The 26,546-nt window shown below is 38.8% G+C and overlaps 1 protein-coding gene across 1 annotated transcript in view; it reads left to right on the top strand.

Moving 5' to 3' along the window:
• CAMK4 (calcium/calmodulin dependent protein kinase IV) overlaps positions 1–26,546 on the top strand; it is a 143,355-nt gene that overhangs the window by 66,617 nt on the left and 50,192 nt on the right. Inside the window, exons 3-4 of the mRNA XM_085042823.1 lie at positions 20,006–20,068; positions 20,580–20,662. Coding sequence (XP_084898949.1) covers positions 20,006–20,068; positions 20,580–20,662 — 146 coding nt within the window. The remainder of the gene's footprint in view (positions 1–20,005; positions 20,069–20,579; positions 20,663–26,546) is intronic.

Below are 26,546 nucleotides of genomic sequence, written 5' to 3'. Positions count from 1 at the left end.
TGTTGAGGTTTTTTTACCACTATGAAATCGCTACAGAACCAGTTGAGATGATAATTTATTTTTAGAGCTCCATATATGTCACACTTATACTACAGCTATTTTTGTGTGTTCTGCAAAATAGATAGTGGAAAGCAAGAAGAGAGACTAAGAGAGGAAAGGCAACCAATGGACTGAGAGATTTCATGTAGAAAGACAGGGTGGGGAGTGGGCCATGCAGTAGAACAGTTCATATTCCTGGGACGGGAGGAGAAGTCTGGGAGAAAGCAAGCAAGCTTTGAGGCATGGACATGGTATTTATCAATGAATGTTTCTGATTCAGTTTATCCGAGATTTAGATCATTCATTGCTCCATAATGTTCAGGAACATAAGGATGGGTGGGTGGGCATAAACATGTCTAAATGGTGACTTCACTGGTGGTCTCAGTGCAAGACGTAATGAGTGGGTTTCACATGAGTAAAATGTTGGCATTAATTCACCATCTTTGAACGTCAGCCAAGGTTTAAGCTGGCATGAAGATTCACAAAGATTGTGTGTGCTGCCTTTGAATTTGCATCTGGTGCACTGAAAGAAGCAGAGCTTATGGTCTGCCTTTCCCATGGAAGAGCAGAGAATTTTTGAGGTTTCATCAGTTCATTATGCCAGTGATTCCCATAAGGTTTCAGGAATATACTCTCCTGGAATTATTATTTCAGAATAATTCTCATTCTGAAATGCACTAGGAAGAACTATATTACCTAAAAATATTTCTCTGCCTCTTGATTTTTTTCCTTCATGGAAATTAATTCACATTCACAATAGCCTCATTTATGCTAGATCTGTTTATTTGTGTCTGAAAATAGTCAGTTTAGACTTTGGTAGACTTACAGTAGCACAGACTTTTTTTTTTTTTTTCTTTTTTTTCTTTTTAAGTGTTGGAAAAATGGCAAAGAAGAAAAATGCTATAGTTATATAAGTTAGTTTCACATCAGCAATAGCTTGGCTTAATGCAGCCTTGGTTATATTAGCAGTGTGGTTGAGCAGTTCATGGAGCTGAGTTTTTCCCAGTGTAATTGATGCACTTTGGGTTGTTTTGCTATGAGAACAAATAATCCTCTTACACAATTGAGCTCTTCTGTATAAATGAGAACATGGGAGACAATGCTTTAAGGATGTGCCCACTGCTTGTGTCTGTGCAATCTGGAGGTGTAATTATCACAGGGACAGAACTATCCGTGTTAGAGTGCTCCTACAGCAGGAGGTCTGATCTTTGCTCAGAATACTCAGTGTAAAAATAACTGTGTGTGGGACAAGTCATGTACTAAAATGTTGATCGGCTTAAGTTTCCTGTTGGCTTTTTGAAAACAATTAGAAGAAAAGGTTGGCAGTTAAGTAATGGAGGAAAAGGGATGGGAGGAAAAGAAGAGCCTGTGATGGTTTTTGACAGAGTTCAATTTCTTCAATTCCCTTCTTAAATGTACATAAGGGAGCTCTGAAGAGCACATGAAATTAGAAGACAAAGATGACAAAAGAACAAATACTCTTGTTTTTTCCATTTAAACTGACGGACTTTAAGCACTGCTCTGACCCAGACTGACTCTAAGGAAGAGGTTTGTAAAAACAGGGTGAGGGACAGGATGGTCCAGATTGGTTTGGAAGTGATAACAAGTGATGTGTGATTAGGAGGCTGTGGCTAATGGGCAGCTCCAGATTTATGAGTGGTGATCACTACAGTGCTGTAATTTGAAGTAAAGCATTAGAAATTATTACTTTTGACCCATGGGAGCAAGCTTAGGTAAGAACGGATGATCCCTTAGGATTGGAGTAGTGTGCTAGGAACAGATTGCAAAAAACATAAATACCTATCAGTGTTCTTTTCATTTAAACAGAAAGAGTAATTTTTGATTTTTCCAGATTAATGCACTTCCATTTAAGAGTGAATAAAATTTTGGGCTAGACCTGTCATCCACTTCTGAAAATACATGCTTGTACAGGAACTTGGGTTCCTAGGAGGTTCCGTAACTATAATTTTTTTACCATCTTGCTTAGTAAAATAGCAGTAGATTTTTTTCTAATTTCTGGGGTGGTGCTTTTGGCTGTTGTTTTTTTTTAATTGCTAGTTAAGCCATCAAAGAGTAACAGAAGAAAACATATTTAGGCAAACCTTTTTGTTTGACTAAAATAAATCAGTGTTCATAATATTGTATTTCAGTTGAGACTTTTAATAATTCTTAACCATTAACACAAATTTTGTACAATTCCAAAAGGAGGAGGAAAAAAAGGTTTTTTTGCTGGTTCAAAATTATTGAAGCAGAATGCTTCCATTCCCTGTTGGTATTAGTTTTGCCAGATTGAGCCTAAGTTTAGGAATAGTTTTGAATCCTTCAATTACACCTAGGGTGAATAAACTTTAGTTCAAAGAACACCTCTGCTTCTTACACCTAAGATGTCTTAATGTCAAAGTTGAGAAACTAAGAGGGAAGTTAGAACCTTGACTTCTAGAGCAGCTAAAAGATAACTGTTAGAAAGGTTAAAGAGGTCCAAACAAAAATTGATTTTTGTATTAGTGGAAGAAATGCTCTCCAATAATGTATGAGAAATAAAGTTTGTACTTATTCTTAAGAGAAACAAATTAAATGCTAAAAAAACAACATCTATGGGCCAGGTGAATAAGAATGTAAAAGTATTACCTGTGATTTGCTCATCCAACCTTATGCTTAGTTTCTGAGCATAATTGAAATGTAGCATTGTATTGCATGCTCATTATTTGATTTTTGCTATGTTTAGCAGGTCTCTTATGTTCCAGAATGGTAGTAAATGTAAAGATATGAATCAACAAAGTAATTTCTTTGTTGGGAAATCTGTTTCATGAAACAAGAAAGAAGCAAAAGAGATCACATAGCACTTCATAAAAAGTCATCAAATGAGCAGAATACAGTGATGAACTTTTGCACTTGCAATTGCAAATATGAGATTGTTTTGCTTTTCACTTGGTGTTTTACCTCTGCTTGATGACTCAGTGCTTCAGAAAAGTGTCTTCAGGATACACTTTACAAAAATTATTCTTGCTGATCTTAAGCTGAGACTTAAAAATTATGTGATATTTACAACCAGTCATTCTGAAATCGCTGCAAACAACATGTAGTATGTGGATCATATTGGAAGAATGCAGTTCTCTCAGAGAGCAAACATATATATGTGCTATTTTTTTATGAAGCCTCTCATTTGCAGAGCTTTTCCATCTTTTGGTGTGTTTTGAGAAAGCTAGGCAGCCTGGAGATTATCTCAGAATCTGGATAGGTGAATGCCTTCCAAGAAATTAGATCCACCTCCTCCTTAGATTTCCTACCTGAGTCTGGACAAGTTGCTTTAAAAATAGTGGAGAGAACAGATGGCCTCTGTTACATGGTTTCTAAACTAAGACACCAAGTGCCTGCCTACATTATAGGTCTACTAACTACTGCAACTGAAGTAATTTTGGAGCTGCCATTGCAATAAAGCAACATTCTCTGCAGAAAAGAGAGTAAGATGCAAGGCTGGATTGTCTGGAGCCTGGGTCCTGCCATATTCCTAGTATTTCTTTTAGTTTCAACATTCTCATCCATAAAAATTAGATCATATTTATTGATTTGGTTCTCAGCAATTCTTTGAAGGACATCCTGGTTAACACTTCTAGGTTTTAATTTATAGGTACTGTCCCCTAAGAGCAATCTATTATTATGAAATATTAGACCCTGTCTGTCTCAGGCAATGAGGCATGCAAATAGAGAGATTGTTTTAGAAAATTTTCATTTTGATTTCCTACTTCTTTCATGTGTGGGCATCCTCCCTCACACAGTTTGTGATGCTTAAATAATGCTTCTTCAATACTTTTATCAAAATCATTATTTATGAACCAGCATTCTTCTTGCAGTCTGGTTGATATTAAAAATCAGATAAATGTTCAGGTCCATCAGTTTTTCCTCAGATCAGAAACAGAGCAAAGCTGTCAAGCAATACATACTCTGGAAACAGTTGGGCTGGGATTAGCCAAATTGTACTACTAAATAAGACAATTTGAGGGCAACAGATAGTTTATATCTGTGGAACAGAATGGAGTGTAAGCAAATGTAAAGGTAGCAGGCTTCCGTTGTGGATAATTGGGGTTGGATATCTAGAGTTAGGGTCTGAAGCAGATTATAATGGTCTATAAGGCATATCTAAGAAATCTCAGTTCCATTCATGTTTGCATATATACATACAGACACACACACATATGTATGGGAAGAAGGGACAGGCAACTCAGGAAGAGTACAAGATGGTCATTGTTCATGAAGAGAGAAAATTAGAAAGGCTAACTAGCTCAACTAGAACTCAATCTGGCCACTGCTGTGAAAGAAAATGACAAGTGTTTGTATAAATACATCATCAACAAAAATGGGGCCAATGAAAATCTCCATCCTTTATTGGATGCAGAGGCAAACACTGGAACCAAGGATGAGGAAAAGGCTGAGGTACTTAATGCTTTCTTTGCCTCAGTCCTCAACAGTAAGACCTGTAGTCCTCAGGTAACCAGCCCCTGAGCTGGCAGGCAGGGACAAGGAGCAGATCAGAACTCCTGCCATCCAGGAGGAGGGGGGCAGTGACCTGCTGAGCCACTTAGATACTAACAAGTCCATAGGACCAGACTGGATTCATCCAAGGTGTTGAGGGAGCTGGTGAAGGAGCTTGCCAAGCTGTTCTCCATCACAGATCATCAGTCCTGTCTAGCTGGGGAGATGCCAGATGATTTGGAGGTTAGCTAATGTGATGTCATCCACAAGAAGGGATGGCAGATGAATGCAGGGAACTACAGGCCTGGGAGCCTGACCTCAGTGCCAGGGAAAGTCATGGAGAAGACAATTTTGAGTGATCACATGGCACATACAGGACAGGGGATCAGGTGCAGCCAACAGGGTTTTAGGAGAGGAAGGTCCTGCCTGAGCAACCTGATCTCCTTTTATGAGCAGGTGGCCTGCCAAGTGAATGAGGGAAAGGGTGTGGATGTGTCTACCTGGACTTCAGCAAAGCCTCTGGCACTGTCTCCCATGGGAAAGCTGGCACTGTCCTGGAAAATCTGGCTCCCCACGGCTTGGGCAGGTGCACTCTTGGCTGGGTTAAGAACAGTCTGGATGGCCTGGCCCAGAGAGTGGTGGTGGATGGTGCTGCATCCAGCTGGCATCTGGTCACTGGTGGTGTCCCTTGGGATCAGTGTTGGGCCCAGCTCTGTTTAACATCTTTGCTGACTATCTGGATGTGGGGATCTATTGTACCCTCCATAAAGTCACAGGTGACACTAAGTTGACTTAGAATGTGGATCTGCTGGAGGGCAGGAAGGCTCTGGAGAGGGATCTGGACAGGCTGGATTGACAGGCCAAGGCCAATCATATGAGATTCAACAGAACAAATGCCAGGGCCTGCCTTGGGTCATAACAACCCCACACAGCACCACAGACTGGGGCAAAAGCAGCTGGAAAACTTCCCTGTGGAAAAGGATGTGGAAGTGCTGGTTGACAGTGGCTGAACATGAGCCCAGGTGGCCAAGAACGGCAATGACACCTGGCTGGGATGAGCAGTAGTGTGACAGCAGGACCTGTCCCCCTGTGCTGGCACTGCTGAGGCTACCATCTCAAATCCTCTGTCCAGTTCTGGATCCCTCACTGCAAGAAAGACACTGAAATGCCAGAGAAGGGAACAGAGCTGGGGAAGGAGAATAAGTGCTTTGAGGAGCCGGTGAGGAATCTGGGTGCATTCAGCCTGGAGAAAAAGAGGCTCAGATGATCTTATTGCTCTCTAAAACTCTCTGAAAGGAGGTTGTAGTGGGATGAGGGTCAGCCTCTTCTTCCTGGTAACAAGAGACAGGATGAAAGTTAATGCCCTCAAACTGCACCAGGGGAGGTTCTCGTTGCACATCGGGAGGAATTTCTGCACTCATGGTTGATTAGACTTTGGAATGGACTGCCCAGGGAGATGGTGGAATCACCATTCCTGGAGGTGTTCAAGAAATGACAATGTGGCATTCAGTGCTCCTGTCTCTTTGATGAGCTGGTGATTAGTCAAAGGTTGGGCTTGATGGTCTTGGAGGTCTCATCAACCCATGTGTTTCTGTGATACTTACAGGCATTTATATGCATTTATGTGCATATATGTATTTACATGCATGTATGTTTTAAGTACACACACATATACAAACACCTATAGACACATACTAGAAGATATACATGTGTATTAAAAATCCTATATATTCACAAGTCTACGACAAGTATAGTTGGCTGGGTTTTTAATTTACTGTTGCAGTAAGTTTGTAGTATTGCGTGATTATCAAGGACCTCATGCAAATGTTTGGTCTTTCTTGTCAAAGGAGCACTGCTTTTGGTTGAGCCTTCCTCATTGATTAGGAAGACAATAGTCAGGGTGGAAGGGATAGGGGAGGAGTGGGTGGAGACTTGTGTATCACAGTTGGCATAATCAGAATTAGTAAATTGTTCCTTTATTGACTTCAGGACAAAATTATGTATGTTTGTCGCTATAAAATTAAACTTTCTATTTATTGCCACATGGCCTTAACGTGATTTATATTTTAAGTGCCTCCTGCCTCCATATGACTGTTTCTCTATAAACTTAATATATGAGGATGTATATAAATATACAAACATATACACACACACACACACACACACACACACACACACATCTATGTATATATATGTATATTTATGTAGCTAAACCTATCTATATCTATGTCTACAGCTATCTATATCTATCTATATCTATATTTCTATATCTATATCTGTATCAATGTATCTATATATCTATATCTGTATATATATTTAATCTGTCTAACTGCATTGATACAGTAATTGTCAGTACTCACAGTGGACAGATACCTGTGAGTGATAAAGTTTAGCAGACATACCTGGACCACAAACAAATCAGGACCCTGGCATAATACACCAATTTGTATGACATGCTAAGGCTGTATACTTTTTTCTTCAGATTATAAATGTGTGAAATATATTCACATTCATATGTATATTTAAGATAATTTTCCCCCTCACATTGTATTAATGTGTAATGTTCTGATGTTTTCAAATTTTTCAAAAAGGAGAAAGAATTTGTCGTACATAAGCCTTCATGGAAACAGTCAACTGCACCTCACTGTACATCATTAAAAGGACAATTTTGGACAACTAGCTCACACATTCTCTTCAGGTAATTGTGCTCATACACGCACACACACATGCACACCACACAGGAGAGTGCTTGGTAATTAAAGGGAAACAGTGATTTCTTAACTACCACTTAATTACCGTTCCATGTGCAGCACTACCTATTATTGTTCCTGGCTTTCTCATTTTTCTTCATCCACATAATCATCTCATTCATATGCATTTCACACTGTTATGTTTTTACTAAGAGACGAATAAAAAGTTCAGTCAAAATTGCTTTGAATAAAGAAATAAGACAGTAAAACTTTGAGTTTTCCACTTGCTTTCAGCTTTTCCTCATATGCAAGGGGAGTCTGGCTTCCACTGTCTGACTCCCTACTATCCAAAAGAAATGGCTTTTGAGTAGAAATTAAGTCCATCAAATGCATATTGTCTAAAGAAGGACAAAGACGTTCATTTTACGTAAGTTCTCCAAAAAATAAGACAGAACTAAGAGAGTTTTTTTTCTGTAGTAAGTCACTGATAGGTGTTTGCTCTACAAGATATGAAATCAGACACCTATCAGTGAAAGTGGAAATTTTACTGAAAAATAGATTTGTTAGATGGTTTAGTCCTTGCAAAGAAACAAAAGGAATTCGTTATGTCAGGACAATTTTTATAAAAGGAAAAAAAATCCCTTTCTACCATTGTAAAAGCCTATCCAATGTACATAAAGTTATTTAAAATCTGCATTATATTGTATAGTATTATATCATTGTGTAATGCAGGTATTGTGTAAAAATCACTCAATATATAATAATATTTTTAACCTGTCACCATTTAGATTGAATTTGTGTATTATTTGTGAGTAAGTCAGACCTTTGGTTAAGATTTTAAGAATTGACAGTATGTATTAAAATTCTTTCTACCTTGCCTAATTTATAGGTATTCAGAAACACTAATTTCTGGTCTTTACAGCTTATTTTTCAGAAATACAAAGATCATCTAAAAAAGAGAAAAATATAAAGCGCAACTCATTGTTATGCCATTCAGGAAAGCTCAACCTACTCTATACATTGCACGGTTGAACAAGTAGTTCTGAGTGATAATATCTTTTAGGTGATAAATTTAGTAAAAAACCCCCAAACCCAAACAAATGACACACGGTTAGCTTTGAATTGCTTGACAGGAACTCTTGTGAAATCATTTCAGCCACAGATATTTTTCCACCAACCTTTCCATGCATATTTTGCTCCTTTCCTGTTTCAGTGATTTGTCTTCCTCCTGCCTTTAAACAAGCCTGGAGGAGTGCTGTTGTGCCTGGGGCGCACATAAATGTGGAGGGGCAAGATGGGGAATAGGACAGGAATCTGTTGCTCTGTGAGGCTGTATTTAATGTCTGAAGCTAAGATGCAATCCTAAAAAGGGATGGGTGGCATTTCTGAACAGTGGTGCAAAGGTAAATATTAGGCAAAGATGAGATTATAGCCCTCCTCTTTGGAAACTTTTCATTATTTACAGCCTGTTAAAGAAATCTGGAGGTGTGCCCTGAGCAGAGAAGGATGGGTTTCTGCATAAATGCACAGTCTTGCATTTATGCAGCTTGTGGTGGGGATCTCTGAAAGTGCTCCCCCTCTGCATTTTAGGAAATTTTTGTTTTCAGATGTGTGTGCTGTGATGCAATCATCACAGGTGTGACAGCTATTCTGCTGGGGGGGTCAGAGATTCTAAGCTATAGAGTAACAAATTAAAGGAAAGCTGTCTGTAAATAAACAATTAAAATATGAAGAGGGTATTTAATATTAGTTTTAAAATTCATTAATATGAATATTAAAAACTAAAATATGAAGAGGGCAAAAGAAAAGAAATGGCAGTGCTTTCTCCAGTACTGGCAGTTCAGATGTAGGAATAAATCACAAACATTGTATGACTTAAAATGTGTCATCCTGTGCTTATTATTCTGAAGCTGAGTTCTCTGTAGCCCCTCAGAGAGGCAAATCTAACTGAGCTCTGTAGAAGAGAGGATTTATTTTACCAAGAATTCAGTAATCAGCATGTTCTTACTTGACGAGCTGGCTTGTTTCCAGATAAAATATATGCTCTTTGGCTGAGGTGGTCTTCATTTATTTATGTCTTTTGAGAGAAACACCAACCACATGTAGGAAGGAATGGAAAAGCAGAGGTAGAAGTTAACACAGCAGCTGTGTAAGCAGCACAATCTGGGGGCACTGTTACAGAAGCTTTGAGAAATCAGGAAGGCAGCAACTCTGTCTGATTTCCTTGAGATACATCACCTGACCAGAGGATCTCCCAAGACCAGAATTAAGGTTCAGTACAAGTTTCTAAGCTGAATGTTGTGATACTTGACAGCTGCAGCACTGGAGTGTGTGAGTGAGGCTCATGACAAGTTTTTATCAAACCAGACTTACTCTCTGATCAAGTCACTAAAGAGAGGCTTTCTTAAGGAAAAAGCCCCAAACAAAACAAACCCAAAAGACCCAAACCCCCTGACCCCAAGTCAACAGCACATCATCTAAACCCAAAAACTGAATAAACAAAAAATACTAATAACTTGTTTTCATAGAAATGTAAAAAACCCCCCATCCCATTTCCACTGCTATTCTTCCCCTTCCATTTCAAGCAGCCTTCAAATAGTACTGTTTTTTTCCAACAAGCTATTCCATTACAGTTTGCATATATTGAGCAATTAAACAATGCAATTCAAGCTCCAACTGGACATGTTTTCAGTAGATGCAGTTGAAAAGAGCTGGAAGCGTTTCTATAAGTAAAATAGCACAAATAAGGTGGTTTATTTTATATTTTAATCTTGTGGTATCCACATCACTTTCTTTTACATTTTGTTGGAGACAATTTTGATTTCAAATTTTTGTTAGATTGCAACTACTACATGATGTGCTAACTTGTTAGGGCTTCTAAGCAGCACTCTCATAAATATCAACCTGCTGAAATTTAGATTTTGTCTGCAAAATACATAACACTCATATAGCTTTCATCTCTTTGTAAAGTGATAAAAGAATAGTGCTACAAGAAGGAATAGTATGATACTAATTGTAGGTTTCTGGATTGAGTAACAAACACAGCAGATACAGGTTTTGAATGTAAAAATATAAGAAAATGCAAAGTCAAAAGAACATAGGATTTGAATGCAAAAATGTAAGAAAATAGAAATGGAAAGAGCTCCTTGATGTGGCTTTCAAGAATAAGTGGGAAAACTCATAACTCCTGGAGGTGAAAGCCCTAATTCCTACAAATGAGAAGCCAAAAATCTGTTAATCAGAAGTCCAGGAATATTATCGATTTCATCATTATAATTAATTTCATTATTCTTTTTGGGCCATTACTGTGTTACAGCTGCAACACCACAGTGAGAACTCACATTAGCATTTCCAAGTTTTATAGATGAGGAGCACAGGACTTAGAGCTGTAAAATATTTGTATCCAGGCAGTTGGTGCCACAGTTCATAGCATGTCAACAACTAACCCTTGCATGCTTTCTTTCACAGACAAAATCAGGTCTCATCTCCGCACCTATGGGGTCTTTAGGGGTTGTGTGCTTGGCTTTTGTTTTCTTTTTTTCATTTTAAATAGTGAAATTGCACCCAAATCACACAGTGTGCACCAGAGGAGGGTTTTAGATCAGGTGGTGTATGATTTGTCAAATCTGCATGTGAATTCAGTGGCCACAAAGGGAGACATAGAATCTCCTGAAATTCAAATATTCACCTGTTCTGGTTCAGGTTCATATTGCTTACAACTGCCCCCTTTCAGCATCTCCTCCACTTACTCCTAAATTGTATGAAGCATCAGAGAACACAGGATCAAAAATATAAGGCACCCCATGGCTCTTTGTGCACAGAATTCATGGATTGAGGTGGGGAGGGAATTCACTGTGAATTCCTTCTTCTCAGCCTACTCAGTCACTTGTCCTTTCTGTCCCAGTACAACTGGCAGAGGAGGCAAGTTAACCTGCTGCCATTAATGTAGCAGAGACATCCTCTGCTGGGATTAGAGGGATGTAGGAACAAAAGCAGTCCTGTGAATTATGAAGTTATTTGTTGACATATAGTGCTAACAAAAGAGTCTCAGCTCACAGTTTCTAATCTATGAAGCAAGCTCCCTAAATTAGTTACAAAGCCTTGCTTTCATGTCTGCCTGCTTTTCTTAACCGTCTCACCATCTCTACATGCTTCTCTGTATCATCTAATTATATAAAGTACTTTCCATTTTCAGTCCCTGAAAATTTCTGCAAGGGATTCCTTTCCTGTTTTCCTTTGAGCATCCACTGCTTTTCCCTTTTACTCAGATTACAAAGGATATACCTGTAAACTTGAAGCAGTTTTGGGACATGGGATGAATATGTATGACTCCTCTAAGTGTAGAATGGCATACTATCTGGACTATACTGGACTATACTGGATACTGTCAAGCAACACAGAAATTGCTCCAGGACCCCTTGTTATCAGTGTTTGGGGCTGACCTACCAGAAGAATAGTCTGGGATTCACTCCTACTGTCCTGCTACAGGGGTCATTTGAGCAGTAGGTGGAGAGATTCAGGATGATTCAGAAGAAGAAACATGCAACACATAATTTGATATTGTTCATGATATTGTCATGCTTTTATCCCACACTGAAATATTTTGGAACAAATAACCTCATTTGAGCATCAGACCCACAACAATGCCTTCCCCTGCTGGCATCTGTGTTGTTGCTTGTAAAATGGAGTGGTACAGCATGTAGCCCCATACAGGTTACTAGGAAGAGAATTAACTCTAGCCCAGACAAAACTGCTACATTGGTCACAAGGAATTATTTCATATCTGGGATGGAGATGTTAATATTAATGGTAGCGCTTATGCATCAAACCTTCATAGGATAACAGTGAACTCATGGCTCTATATATATGAGTTGAATTGATAGAAGGATGGGTCCACCAGTTTATTATTTATGTGAAATTTCTTAAATTGCAGAAGGCATGGCACTTGGCTAATAATATAAGCAGATATAATGTATTCCAAATCTTTATCATGCAGCTGAGGACTCCTGAGAATTCTGAGTGATTTTAAGATAAAATATTGTACATAAAATATGTGACAGGAAATGTCCTATCATCAAATAGCTCTCAATTTCTAATTATTATGTGGCAATTTGTTTGTTCAGAGGGATGGTGTGAATGTGAAGCCATGATGTCTAATACTGGCTGCAACATACAGGATAAAATCTGGATTAATAAATTTTCACTGAAAAGAGAGAAATTTTTTTTATTTGTAACTGTATAGGTGACATGCAAGAATATACAAGAAGATGGCAAGTTCAAGTCTATAAATAGAACCATAAATGCATCTATTTTGACAAAAACAAATGAAGTGCTTACCTTTGATTGACACATTGTTCTTGCATCTTAAAAGTGTCCTCCTCCACTGAGCTTTGGGAACAGTAACAATGGCAGTAGCACACTATAAATAGTGAATAGCTGAAGTGAGCAATTCATGAATATCTAATAGGCTTTAATTTGTTTGCATAAACTGCTCAAAAATTATCTAACATATTTGCAGAAATCTGTGTATTAATGAGACAGGGAAAGAAATAACAACAAAATTAGTCATCTAGCTAGACCATAGCCTATGATATATATAAACATATATATGAACATATGAACATGTAACTTGTTTTGTACTCACGCATAAAATGTGTTGTAGCAAATGGCCAGTGTTGTGCACTAAGTGGCTCTGAACCCATCCATTCACCATTTGGTGATCCCACCAAGCTAATGTGGGTGAGCAACAGAACCCATTGACAGAGGATTTTTTTGTCTTTGGGGAATATTAACTGCATCTGGTCACCTTTACCACTGAAATTGTATATTTTATGATGCAAGGCCTCTTCATCTGACACGTCAGCATGTGATTTACTGTGCTGAAGTTTGTACAGTCACAGAAATTATCTGTATCCATCTGATGGTTTGCCTGAAAATGTACTGTGTTTTTCTTCAGAAACAGAAGTGTTGCTTCTTTGATGGAACAGTTTACTCTAAACAGTTTAACAGTCCTAGCCCATGCAGATAGATCAGTCTCTTTCAGCTTGTACAGACTCAGGTATTTGCAGCCAACAGCTTTGCTTATGCTACCAGACTTTTAGTCACCTGACAGGACAAATGCAAACACATTATTGTAACGAGCAATATTCTCATGCAAGTTCAGTTTGGGGAATATGCATCACTTGAAGGATTACAGGTGTAAATTGGAAACACAGACGTGTGCAGAAAATAGTTGCTCTAGTAATAAATAGTCTATTTTATTTTCTTTTCATTAATAACACAGATTTACTTATGGAGTGTAGAATAAAAATTCTCAGTAACCTGCTGTTGTTTAACACCAGCTGGAAACTAAACACGACAGAGCTGCTCACTCGCTCATCCCCAGCTAGATGGGGAGAAAATCAGGGGAGTAGAAGAGAAGACTCGTAGGTTGAAATACAGACAGTTTAATAGGGAAAGCAAAAGCTATGCGCACAGGCAAAGCAAAGCAAGTAATTCACTGTGTTCTGTGGGCAGGCAGGAGTTCAGCCATCCCCAGGAAAACTAGACTCCATCACACAGAATGGTGACTTGCGAAGACTGAATTACCTCCCCACCCCACTCCCTTTCCTTCTTCTCCCCCAGTTTTATGTCCTGAGCATGATGCCATGATTTGGAATATCCCTTTGGTCTGCTGGGGTCACTTGTCCTGCCTCTATCCCCTCCCAATTCCTCATGCACCCCCATCATGCTCACTGGTGTATTGGAATGAGAAGCAGAAAAGGCCTTGGTTCAGTGCAAGCCCTGCCCAGCAGAAGCAAAGACATCCCTGAATTATCCACACTGTTTCCAGCACGATCCAAGCAGAAACCTATGCTAGCCACTGTGAAGAAACTAAACTCTATCCCAGGCAAACCAGCACATCTACACAGTGAAAACTCTGGACTGAGTTTAGAGAAGATACTACAGGGCTGGGCAGTTGCTTTTGGGCTTTATTATATTGTTCATTTTGCTCTTCAGGGAGCCCATGTCAAGCTCAAGTGAAGACAGAACCAGAATAGTCTGCCCATCTTAAAATACAAAAAGATTATTTTAAACTGTTTTGGTTTTAAGGTAATATTAGTCCATTAGGAGTTCAAAGGTTGTTCCCACACAAGAGAGTGCTGCAGACCTTGCTGAGAAGGTGAAGCAATGTCCCACCAGGAACAGCCCCTAAAATATAGGAGGAATTCTTTGCTTGAGAAATTCTTATTTTCATACAAAAAGGGGACATTCAATGAATCACATAATCTGAAGCAGCTGTTAAATAAATGTCCTAGTTGGAACAATGATGTATCCTTTCATTCAAAAGGGTCAACTTTAAAATTCTGCTTTTACCTACTATCCACTGCCATGCTGATTACTGAATTACACCAGAGTAACTCAGAGAGATGGACCAAGTCACATCTAAGTCTCTATTTTCATTTGTCCTGGGATTTTTCAGTCATGCCACTTTTTCTAGCCTCTATGATTCTTTATCACTTATGCTGAAGACTGACATCTGTACCTTTCATTGATACCTAGACCAGATCAGAGCATTTCAATACTATCCAGGTTTATAAAGACATAAAAAGACATTCAGAAGTCTTCTTTGAAGTGTTTCATCCTTGAAGTCTTGACTGAAAGACTTTGTGAGAAGATATTCTAGGTAAAAACTGGAATTCCTGTCATTCAGAACATTCTGAAATTGAAAAGCAAGACCTTAAACTGCATAGAAAATATGTTCTCTGAATCCTCTTCTTGTGAAAATTTATTTAAATTCAGTCTTTAAATTCAAGCCTATTTCTTTTTTTCTTGAAACCTCTCAAGAGAGCCTGGACTCATCAGTCCTGTGCTTAGTTGTGACCATTGGGAACAGACCTCTTAGACTATCAGGCAACTAACAGCTCTGCTTGTGGGTAGACTCTGTCTGCATGGGTTTAAATATTTCAGCTTAACTGTGAGAAGGCAAAATAATGCCAAAATTATAAATGGTAATTAGTAATTGATGCCATAAAATACAGAAAGGTTTAGGCTTCAGAGCAGTTACTTTAGCTGAGATGAGCATAAAAATTTGTTTCTTCGAAGCATTTTTATTGCTGTGGTGTGATGTCAAGCTAATAATGACTTGCATCATGATCCCTGTAAGTGCAGAGAAGCCTGAGTCAGAGTCACAGTCTGAGTCACAGTCAGAGCCTGACCTGCTGGTTCAATAAAGAATTCATTGCTCATATTGGAGGTGTTCATGTGAGTCAGGAAATGGGATATTAATTAAGGATCTGGTGTGAACAGGCTCTCTGAGGTGGGCAGTGCTGTGAAGCTCCTCAAGAGATGTTCTGCACTGGTTTCTTCACACCCATTGCCTGGGTCACACCTGGGCAAATGTGCCCCTTTGTGTTCACAGTGCCCAGGGGAAGGAGAACAGCAGAGACTGAACGTGCAGGATGAGGAATATGTTCTCTTCCTCTTGCTCTCTAACAAGTTTGAGGGTGCAGAGAACATGTGTTGGCCACCTGTTTTAAGGGTGTTACCATACTGCAAAGCAGCAGCTGGATTAGTCTGTGTAAAGTGGTAGTTAATTTTATCTTGTTTCATTTAATTCAGATAGAAACAACACTTTTACATCTCACTGGTTTTTAACACTGCCCCACCTACCATCTCAGGGCATGGAAACACGGAAGAATCTCAGCTTTCTTTAAGGAATTTTCCAGTCTTTTCCTTTTTCAAAATCATCTGAAATTTTAAAATACGTTGCTTATGAATCCAGTGCTCCTTTCCTGCATATCCAGCACCAAATTTCAAAGACAGGGTGATTGCAGACACATATGTATAAAAGAGATAAATACTTAAGTGTAGTGAAATGAAATAACTGGAGAGACAAAATACTAGGAATAATCCAGGAACAATCACCTTTTTAATGTAAATTTTTTGTTATAAATTAAGACAGCAGCATTCCTAGACTGCCTCTTGCTCCCAAGTTGAGGCTGTTAGATCTTTGCTCCTGCAGGTACTTCATCTAGTGAGATTAAAGCCAGCATGCAGGAGCTTATCTGTGCTACAGCCACAACTCCTGGTTTGCTTGCTAGAGTTTGCTGAGGAGCACTGGAAGCACAAGGCAGTGTTTGTAAAGCACCTGTAAGCAGCTCTTGCAGACTTGATGCCTTTCAGCATTCCATGTGCCTCCACAGGTAAACTGTGGAAACATGTAGGTGTTGTGGGTTTTAATAATCCCAGGCCATCTAACAACTTTGTTTGGGTTGGTTTTTTTGGTTTTTTTTTCTTTTTTTTTTTGCCTATGACAGTGAAATCTTCAAGCCCAGGGTGAGCAGTGAAGAGCTGATAAATAACTACTTTGGGATTACCTGGCAGGTTACTTCTCTAATTGACATGGGTATTCCACAGCAGGTTGTTGCTCTGCAGGCCTATCACAGCAAATGCCTCTTGATTGCATGCAATTTAAAGTTTGCAAATACAGAAATACAGCTCAGTCAAACTGCACCAGTGTTTAAAACACCCAACCACGCATTATCATGACCTGGCACAGAAGCAGTGTTTTTCACACAGAATAAAGTAATCACTTAAGCAGAAATCAAATTATACTGATGAAATGTTTGACCAAAATTGTAGTCTAGTCCATTTAGCATAGATTAAAAGCAAAGAATAAAGGATAGAAGGATAATTGCTAAACCAGTGGAACTGAGAAACCTCTGAAAGTTAACATTTGATTGTTTTTTCACTTCACAAACAGACCAGTTCTGCTGATCTCACTATTTTTGACTGTAATATACTCACAAAGGTCTCACTAACGCTCCTGTGAGTCATACTAATTTGAGGAAAGCTCAGATAATTTTTAAGCATTGTGTACTGCATATTTTAATTGCATCCAAAGAGGAGGAGACAAAAGAAACAGTTTTGCAACCTCATTTTGATCAGTTATTACATGCACACTAATCAGACCACTGTATTTGATCTAGCCCAACACACTTAATTTACCCAAACATTTGTGGTAATGGCATATTTTGATTAAATTATCAGAGTTTTAAAAATTGTTACTATAGCAACACACACTCTAGAGTGAGATGCCTGACTCTCATCTTAGCAAATAATTTCTGTCAGGAAATTATTTGATAGGATGATGATAGGAAAATTCAATATAAGTAGTTGAATTGCTGATACTCCTGCCCAAACTAAAAATAAGCCAGGTTTGGCCCTGATATAAGTAGGTACATTTTTTTTGGAAGGAGCTGAAACAAGGGTAAGTGTTAGTATAACTCTATCTGTTCTTAGCATAGGAGAAGGTAAGAAAATAAAAGCGATAAAATAGGCTGTCTGTAATAAAATGTCATGACTAAATATGGTCCTGCTTTTAGTCTGGAACAACTCATATAATCTGTACGTGCCCATTTCTGTTGTAAAATCTATCCCAATAGCCATTACATATAAATATGTAACACTCCTAAGTGTTTCTCTGCTGCATATCTGCTATTGCATCTCATCATCTTGAATTTTTAGGTACCTTTTCCTCATACCATCATCTGAGGAACTGTGAAAGTCTATTGTTTTGTGTCACGTCATGAACTTGATCACAGACGAACTCCCCTACAGTTGCAGAGTAAAGGTCTGTGGAACCAAGAACCTGAAACTAAGTCTTAGTCCATGTTTTCACTTGATTTGTTGCCACCTGCAAGAAGAGAAGAGGCCTCTATAGTTTCTTACTTGTAACAACTCAGTGCCAAAAGGAGGCATCTTTAGATTTTTGGCAGTCTTTTCCACGTTTGCTCCCAGGTGTGCTTGGTGCCCAAAAATTTTGGAGACTGCAGGAAGACAACTGGGGGTTGTTTGGTCTGTAGCAGTGCTCTTGGATAAGGTAAATTGTTCAGTCTAAACCTCTCTCCCAGGGATATCACTGTCCATGCACAATTGTACATTAATTTTTCTGATCCTGGCTGAGGTGCTAAGTGTGTGAAAACATTCACGATGTGTATTACTCTCTGAATCATCAAAAGCCCTTTGCTGCCCAACAGTGACTTGTGGAGGTCTTTGCTGGATGTTTGCAATCACTAAAGTACCCCACAGTGATGCCAAGGAGATGTTAAAACTCAGACCACCAGCTGGTGCTAGCAGCATTTTAGGAAAAGTTCACAGGAGACTGTTTTCAAACCTGCTGCTCAGTGTTTATGTAGCAGGAAAAAGCATTTGTTAGTTGCATTTGGAGTAGAAAGCAATAAATTTTATAAAGCTTGAGATGGTCACAAGCTTAAAGGATCCTGGGTTTGATCCCAGAGCAAGTGTTTACCCATGAAGATTTTGTTATTGGCCATGTTCTTTACCTTCAATTAGATGTTCAGGTAATGGAATATTTAATTCTTCTTCGATGTGTCACTTCTGCTTCTTCTTACATGCACTGAATTTGTCCAAAGTTGGTTTTTCTTGCTTCATTTTGCTTCCTGTCAGAGTCCTCAGAAGAGGTTGAATGTCAATAAGTTTTGAGAAAGTCCCGAGCGCTCTAGTTCTCTACTCATTTACACCACTGTCAGTGCACTGTGGCATTACTAAGCTGGAATCATACCTGACTGACACAAGGGGAGAATAAAATTCTGTCTATCCAGTAGTTCTGGATGCAATGGATACTTGGATTTCGTTAATGCTGCAAAAAAGTAAATGACTGAGAAGTAGCTCTCTTCTTTTAGGTGATAAAAAACCCCCATGTGTCTTCTTCACTAGGAATTTGAAGGTAATTTTACGTCCCTTTTAAAAGTTTGTATATTATGACTGTCATTCATTTCCCATGTGATGTAAAACACCAAAACCAAGACTTGCCTTTGATGAAAAGCCTCCACTAAAAAAAAGGCAGCACACGTCCCTCTCAAAATGTTCTGCTTGATGTCATGTATGTCATCAATTTGAACCACAAAATGACTTGCTGAATCTCATTCATTTCATAACCCCCTGAGTCATCAATGTAGGACATCTCTAGGGTTTGGGAGAATATTTGCAAACTAGGTAGTTTCCTCATAAGTGTATTAATTGCCTTAGCAACATAAAAGCATTCATAATTTGCTTACAAACAGCTTCCATTCTTGCTTGCTTAGCATTCTAGTTCCAGGAGAGCTGCAGCTTTCTTTCCTGAATGAAATATTCCCTCGCTCTGCATTTCTTGTGAGAAATTACTGATGTCCCCCAACAATATAAGTTGTGCCTAGATTGTTAAAGACTGCACTTTGAAAAGGGAAGAAAAGGGAAGGGGTAATCTTCTCAAAGGTTTAACCAATAATCTAAATTAATAGAGCATTCTGTTACAGAAAATTGAAGCAAATTGAAGTTAAACTTTATAGTCAGTGGCTGAGGGTATTTGACCTTTGCATCACTTTTCTGTTCTAAGCAGTATGTTACACTATTTCATGAGCACATCCTACGTGCAGAAACCTTTTTCTAGTATGTCAAAAGAAAGCTATCCTACCATAAAACTGAAACAACAAAAGTAGCAAGAGACCAGGGCAGAACTTGCGTAAAAAGAGAAATTTTGCCAACTTTTTCAGATGCCTTTCCTATATTCTACTTCTTGTGTGACTTACATGTGTGTTTGAAATCACTTTTCTGGATGCAGATGTTTCTCTGTTATAGTATCTGTCTTGTGTTAATGGAACATTTCTCTTTACAGTATGTTTGACTTGTGTGTCTCACTTCAGCTTAATCCCCAGGGAGATATAAAAGTGCTATTCATATGTATTTCTCTGTGATTCTGCTAGCAGTTTCTATAGTGAACATGGAAGTAATTTTTCCCTTTTTCCTTCTCCACTTTTAACCAGGTAGACAAGAAAATTGTCCGCACTGAAATTGGAGTTCTTCTTCGCCTTTCACATCCCAACATTGTAAGTTCAGCCATGTTCTTTCCATGTTTGTTTCCTTGTTTTTTGAAACTCTTTCTGATTGTGAGAGGTGACTCATGTGGCTCACCTGTACAGATCTAGATTAAAGATTTAGGTTCCCTTCATGGGCATGCTAGCAGCTTTTTATGAACATCTGTTGAGTTATACTTTCATATTAAGATAAAATATTGATGTTCTTACAGGTTTGAGTGAGAAACTATATGAAAGAAGTTCTGCAAATGAAAGTAGAAGTTGGTGTTTTCAGTCCTGGGAGGGTAGGAAAGGTCTTACTTTTTGGTTTCTCTGAGAGATTGGCAGACGGCCACTTGAACTCCTGTATTTCATAGGGGTTACTAAAGCATGAGTATGAGAATAACCAAAAGAGTAAAAAAAAAAAAAAAATCTAGGGAAAAAAGTAGGAAAGAACAAGGTAACTCTCCCAGCTGTGACCTTCAGATGTGCTCAGCAAGAAGACAACTAAGCAAAAGAAATACTCTTTGTTGTCTTTTACCAGATAAAACTGAAGGAGATATTTGAGACCCCTACAGAAATCAGTCTTGTTCTGGAACTGGTTACTGGTGGAGAACTATTTGACAGGTAAGTTACCTGTACACAGCTCTCTCAGTACCTGCCCCAAGGATGTTAGAGTTCAGATTTCTTCTCTGTATGTATTTTCTGTGTTAGTAATTACTGGAATTATTTCATCAGCATGTAATCTATTCACATTAATAGATATCTGCAGCAAATAGCTTAAAAATGCCTTTGGCTATATAATTATCAGGAGACTTTTGGGAAATTATATACAAGTTGAAAATGGAGGAATTACCCAGTAAATGTTGAAGAAAGCAACATTTGAAGAAGGTGCATAGCATTGAGTGTGTTGGACCAGAAAAAAGTAAGAAATTCTGGCAAAATCTCATTGGCAGGTCATCATTGACAGGTCATCATAACACATGTTAGGTGGCAATGAGCCTGCCAGGAGGATAGTGTTATGTCAAATAAAAATTTGGTAAGTAAATTAACAAGAAAAAAATTCTCTTTTGTATTCACCGTGTTTATAAAACGTATAAATACGTATTTTCACGACAAAGGTTCTGCAAGACAGTAGTTGAGTTCTGAAGGTTTTGCTCAGGAGGCTGCACATGCTTCTGGAGTAGATGCATAGGCATAAAGTGAGATGATTCTGTAATAGTGCTGGGATGGTAGGGATTTGGTATTTTTAGAGCAAGAGATGATAAGAAAACCATTTGATACTGGCTTGAGTAAATGAATTAACTTACTGGCGTCAGTGATTTCCAGCTCATGTAAGGACATCTTATTTGATTTTCCTTCTTCTGTAATTAAAGTTTAGTATTATTAGAGTAATATTACAAAAATACACACCAAATATTCAGTCTGAAAGTATCTTTGACTTGAAAACACAAAGGCATACTTTTTTTATACTGTGGCCATACCTTTGACCTTGACAAGTACTATTTCTGAGCAACAACAACAACAAAAGCAAGTGCTCCTGTGACCTCCTAAATTTGACAGAAGAAAGGTGATTACTGTCTCAATACTCAGCCAAAGAATGAGGAGAGATGTGCTGCAAGTTAAACAACCAGTGAGGGCCCAGTCCTGAGCTGGAGAGGACCCTGATTAAACTGCCTTATCTTTCTTCTAGCCCTTTATATATCCACGTGGGTTTCAGATTAGGTCATTTTCAGGAAGGCTGGATAGAGCCTTTGATGAGAATATTTTGCAAGGGGGAAACACAAATAATCCAGTGAAATGGTTGGCTCCTGAGCAACAACCATCTGTGCGGTGGAAGAACTGAAGAGGCAAGATTTCGTGGGATCCAGGATGGGGAAATGCATTATTTGATGAAATCAGGATTTAATATTCTGACACTTTCAACATTCTATAATCTATACTCAGGAGTGACTATGGGATTTGAACAGTCAGATTGATCTTTTCAAAAAGATCAGTAGTTTGGACAGCTAGGACGAGCTGTCTGGCATTCTGACTAGAAGCAAAGTCATTTAATCCTCAATAGATTGTGGAGCCCCTTGTGATGCTACAAGTGAGCACCAGCACTGGTGGAGATCTGAACTCAGCATCCTCCTTTGCTACATGTAGGACATAACTGGAAACTTTGTCAATACAGACCTCTCTGATTTGGAAAAGACCCAGCAACCAATGAAACAAGAAACCATGAAGAATTATTTTCAGCTCTTAAACTAGCAATAGGAGTATCACTTCCCTCTTCAATCTTAAACTAAAAATAATTAAATAGCAATATGTAGCCAAGATGTTTTGCACTAGTGACTCCAATTAAATATTAGCTGTCCCCTCTTTCTCAGCTGGGCTGAAGAATTAACACTTGCACTGAGCTGTACAATGGCTGCCCTCTGAGTTTTAGTGAGGGTAAATTTAGTTTTCTGCCTTAGGGTAGATTTCCCTCTCATGCTTAATCTTTTCAGTCCTTACATCTTTTTATCATGCATAAAGGAAATGTCCCGACTGACAGAGAGGCCCTGTGCACTCCTTTTTCCTGTGCTTGTGTGATTCCCATCTCAGGAGAAAGAAAATGACCCTGGAATATCTCCTCCTGGGCAGTGGAGTTGTGTCTGTGTCACGGTCCACTCGTAAGCAGACGCGTGATGGTTCATACCAGCTACGATCTCAGAGTGCAAAAAGGAAAAGAAAACACAAAATGCAACAAGTCAAGGGAGTTAAATTTCAATCCAAGGGGGAACTTTATTAATTTGGCCTGTAAAGCGGCCTGCGATACAGAGAGAAAGAGAGAAAATTGGGAAAAGATGGGGAGGAAAGGGAAGGAAAGGGGCTATAGCTACCACCACGGGTCCACAGACGTCCGGCGTCCCTGGAGTCCCGTTCAGTCGGCGTTCCTTGACCTCTGCAAAGATCGATGTGATCTTTCGGTGGGGAAGATCTTCGGAGTTCAGCCACTCCAGAGCTGTCTTTTATGCTAGTCCATACACCTGGTCCCTCCTTGCCACCTGCCTTTGCTCCCCCTTAATTCTTGTGGAGATTTGCCAATCTCCACTTGGCAGGGCCAAGGGAGGAGAGTCTGACGCATGGTTGGCAGGTTTTTCACAATGGGTGTCAGGGCAACGGGTGCAAAGCCTTCGTCACATACCCGCATTGGCAGGCACAAGGCCTTTGTTCTGTATCAACTCAGGCAGGTGCAAAGTCTTCGTTCTGTACCACCTTATGCAGGTACAAAGCATTCGCTCCGTATCAGCTTTGGGTAGGCACAAAGCATTCGTTCTGTACTACCTTAGGCGGGCACGAAGCATTCGCTCCGCACCAGCTTTAGGTGAGTACAAAGCATTGTCTGTGTGAGTCCTGCACCTGTAATTTCTGATGAGAAATGTTGAGACAGAACTTGATTCTTGGATCGACCCTTACAGTCCGATGTGGAGGAAGAGCTGTGACCATGTCTGGAGATCCACTCCATGGTTGTCCTCAAGGCAAGACCCTGTGTGGGCAATCAGGATCCCAGCATGGCCTGGGATGACCTCCAGGCTCTGGAGTACCTTATGTGACTTATGTGCCTTATTTACTTTGTAAATAAGACACCAAAGCAACTTTTGTGCTCTGGAGGAGTTACTTTTAGGCCTCTTTCAAGTCAGCTGTCAGCAAACTATATGACTGGGACTGTTACACAAGCACTCCTGCTCCCCTGGCTGCAAGCATCTTCGTTGCTGTTACTGCTAAATCTTGTAATGTGCTGCTACTTTTTATATCAGCTGTTTTGTTGCTGTAGTTTTCTGCCATCCCAGATGTCCATTCTTCTTTTGAATAGTATTTGAGCTGCAGATGAGTAAGTCCTTTCATGCAAACATCCCTCTTATCATGAGGATGATTTTATAAATACCCAAGATCCGATTAGTCTTTTACAATCCTATTAGCATTGTTGATGTGCTGCTGGTTTCATGCCACCCTAACTTAAAGTTCTGGGTAATAAAATTATTCACTTCCTTCACCACATTTAACATTACTGTCAAATCATCCATGTTATTGCTAAAATGAACTCTCATTATGACAAATTTTCAATTGTGTTGCTTAAAAGGAGATAAATTCAAATGAATGTATCAGTTTGACACCTGAGCTAATACAGCTGAAATCAGATTGATTTTGGCTCTATTTTAAAAAAAATAACTGTTTTCCAGACTTCATAAATCACATTGTAGGTCATACCCTACATACTACCCCAAATACAATAACTATAACTCTACTCAAAACTGGAGAAGTTTGTGTAAATTACAATATTTGTTCTCAATTTACATGATGATTTTTGCCAGCTGAGGAAGTGAGTAATGACAAAGAGCTTGTGGCAAAGACTGACAAAGAGAGTGGCAGACCAGTGGCGGAATTTACCAGGACAGAGAGAAAAATGCAGCAGGTCTAAATTAACTGGTATTAAAGTTCTTTACAGATTCTGCATCTCCAGCCTAGTGCTGGCACATACTTCTGACATTTCCTTGGCTCTCTTCTTTCATTCCTGCATGTTTAAGACAGACATGCATGGTTGAAATGCATTTAAATTGGTAGTGTTTTGACAGAGCCCCAAGGGAACATCTTCTGATAAGGCTCTGAGTGTTCCAGCAGTGGTAAGTCCAACAGCACAGTCTGATATCTTGTCTTTTATGGGCTAAAATTTGTTGAAGTTGGTCTTTTCCATTCTGATTTTATTTATACCTATTGTCTTTCAGCTGAATCACCAGCATATATCTTTTTCAAATATGAATTTCAGAAAAAAAAATCAACTCTACTTTAACTTCATTTTAGTCAGAATACCTGCAGATTGCTAAGAGTACTTTTTTTTTCCACTTAAAATAATGTCAATCCATACATTCATCTTGTCCTTTCTTTGTCGTCTTGACCACAGACTTTTCTGTTTCTTCTTTCATCTTATTATTAAGCGCATCAAATGATGTCTAAAATTAGAATTTTCAGCTGACAGTCTCTTGACTCACTTCCATTTCAAGTTTCCTGTAATTTCCTCTGAACTATAGGTTCAAGCTCGCATTCTCTTCTTTTATGAAGTCTACATTAACAAAAATATTAATTGTTCTAACCGACTTGCCTTTTTAAGAGATATGGGAATGATTGCCCCCTATGGACGAAATATAATAAGCCTTCCCAGGCTTCAGGCACACCTTTTTGTTTGTGCTTTTGGAAATTAAAATTGCTAAGGGCGGTCAAAAAGAGTCAAGGAATTAATCAGTCACTAAAGTGGGAGTCTTTTATGAGCTAGTGTCAGAATAGCACCTTCTATTTTCTTCAGTGCTCTGGTCTCATTATGTCATGGCAGTCTGTCTTCTGAACAGGGGTCAGAGAAGTCCTTTGGACTCCCTGCTTCATACGACCATGTTACAGATGCCTCACTGAGGACTGGCAAAAATAAAAAGAGGTTAGTGACTAGACTACACCTACTATGCCTATTCTCTGAAGTCAGTAGTCCAGACATAAAGCTCTGATAAAAGTGCTCCTTGATATCTTAGTAGCTCATTCAGTCTCTTTTGAATTCAGCTTCAGTAATTATAAAACCCAGTAATTTCAGAATAAAGACATGCATTAATGCTCCTTGGTAGTCTTTTCAGTGTAATTTGGTATTTCGTTCTTGTACAGAGTTGTAATGACTTTATAATAATAAATAATGACTTTTAAATTTTTTTTTGGTGGTCAGTGCCTTATTTTCTGTCACTCTGGAAACTGAGAAAGCCTTTTGTAAGTTGTACACATCAATGACTGTGAAGCTCTTTGGTTTGTTAGGTATTATTAATACAGCAGGTTCTTGTGATCACAACTCCTCTGACATATCTATTCTCCGTTCTCTACCACAGCCTCAGAATTGTAATATAGATATACATAGTCTGGATACCTGACAAACTGGGAGAGATACACCTGTTAAATTAAATAAAAAGTTGATTGAGGCTTAGCTGAACTCCTTAATTATTAACAAATTTTAACTTCTTATTTTATTGAAATGCAGAGATATTTTGACAGCTGTTGAGGTATATATACCTGCAGCCTATATAACTGTACCCTACCTATATATGTACATACAGAAAGTCCCTGACTGACCCAAGTGCTAATGATGTGTTTTCTGTGCCTTGATTCAACACCTCTCCTGAAATTAGAAAGTTACTTAGGGTGTGCATGCTTTTTACGTTTTGGGTTTAATTGCTTTTTTTTCTATGTACATTATGACAAGAGTGTAAAGTGAAGTCAAAATGTTTTAGGAAGAAGTGCAGTTTTCCTAAATATTCAGAGCACTGAAATGCTTTTCCTAGATGATAATCAAGAGGATTTTTAAATGAAAGCCTGAAAAGCAAATATGTTTTAGGTAATGTACTTCTCGGTTCAGTGTTGACCTTTGTCGCTGTCGTATCGCAGACCTGTGCACTGTGAGTGTTGAGACCACCAGAGAAGGTCTGGAAGAGGTGAATCTGAAATAATCCTGAACTGA

Source organism: Lichenostomus cassidix, chromosome Z (genome assembly GCF_008360975.1).
Source record: "Lichenostomus cassidix isolate B80296 chromosome Z, HeHo_3.0, whole genome shotgun sequence".
Taxonomy (NCBI): domain Eukaryota; kingdom Metazoa; phylum Chordata; class Aves; order Passeriformes; family Meliphagidae; genus Lichenostomus; species Lichenostomus cassidix.
This window is presented reverse-complemented; position numbering and strand designations above follow the sequence as displayed.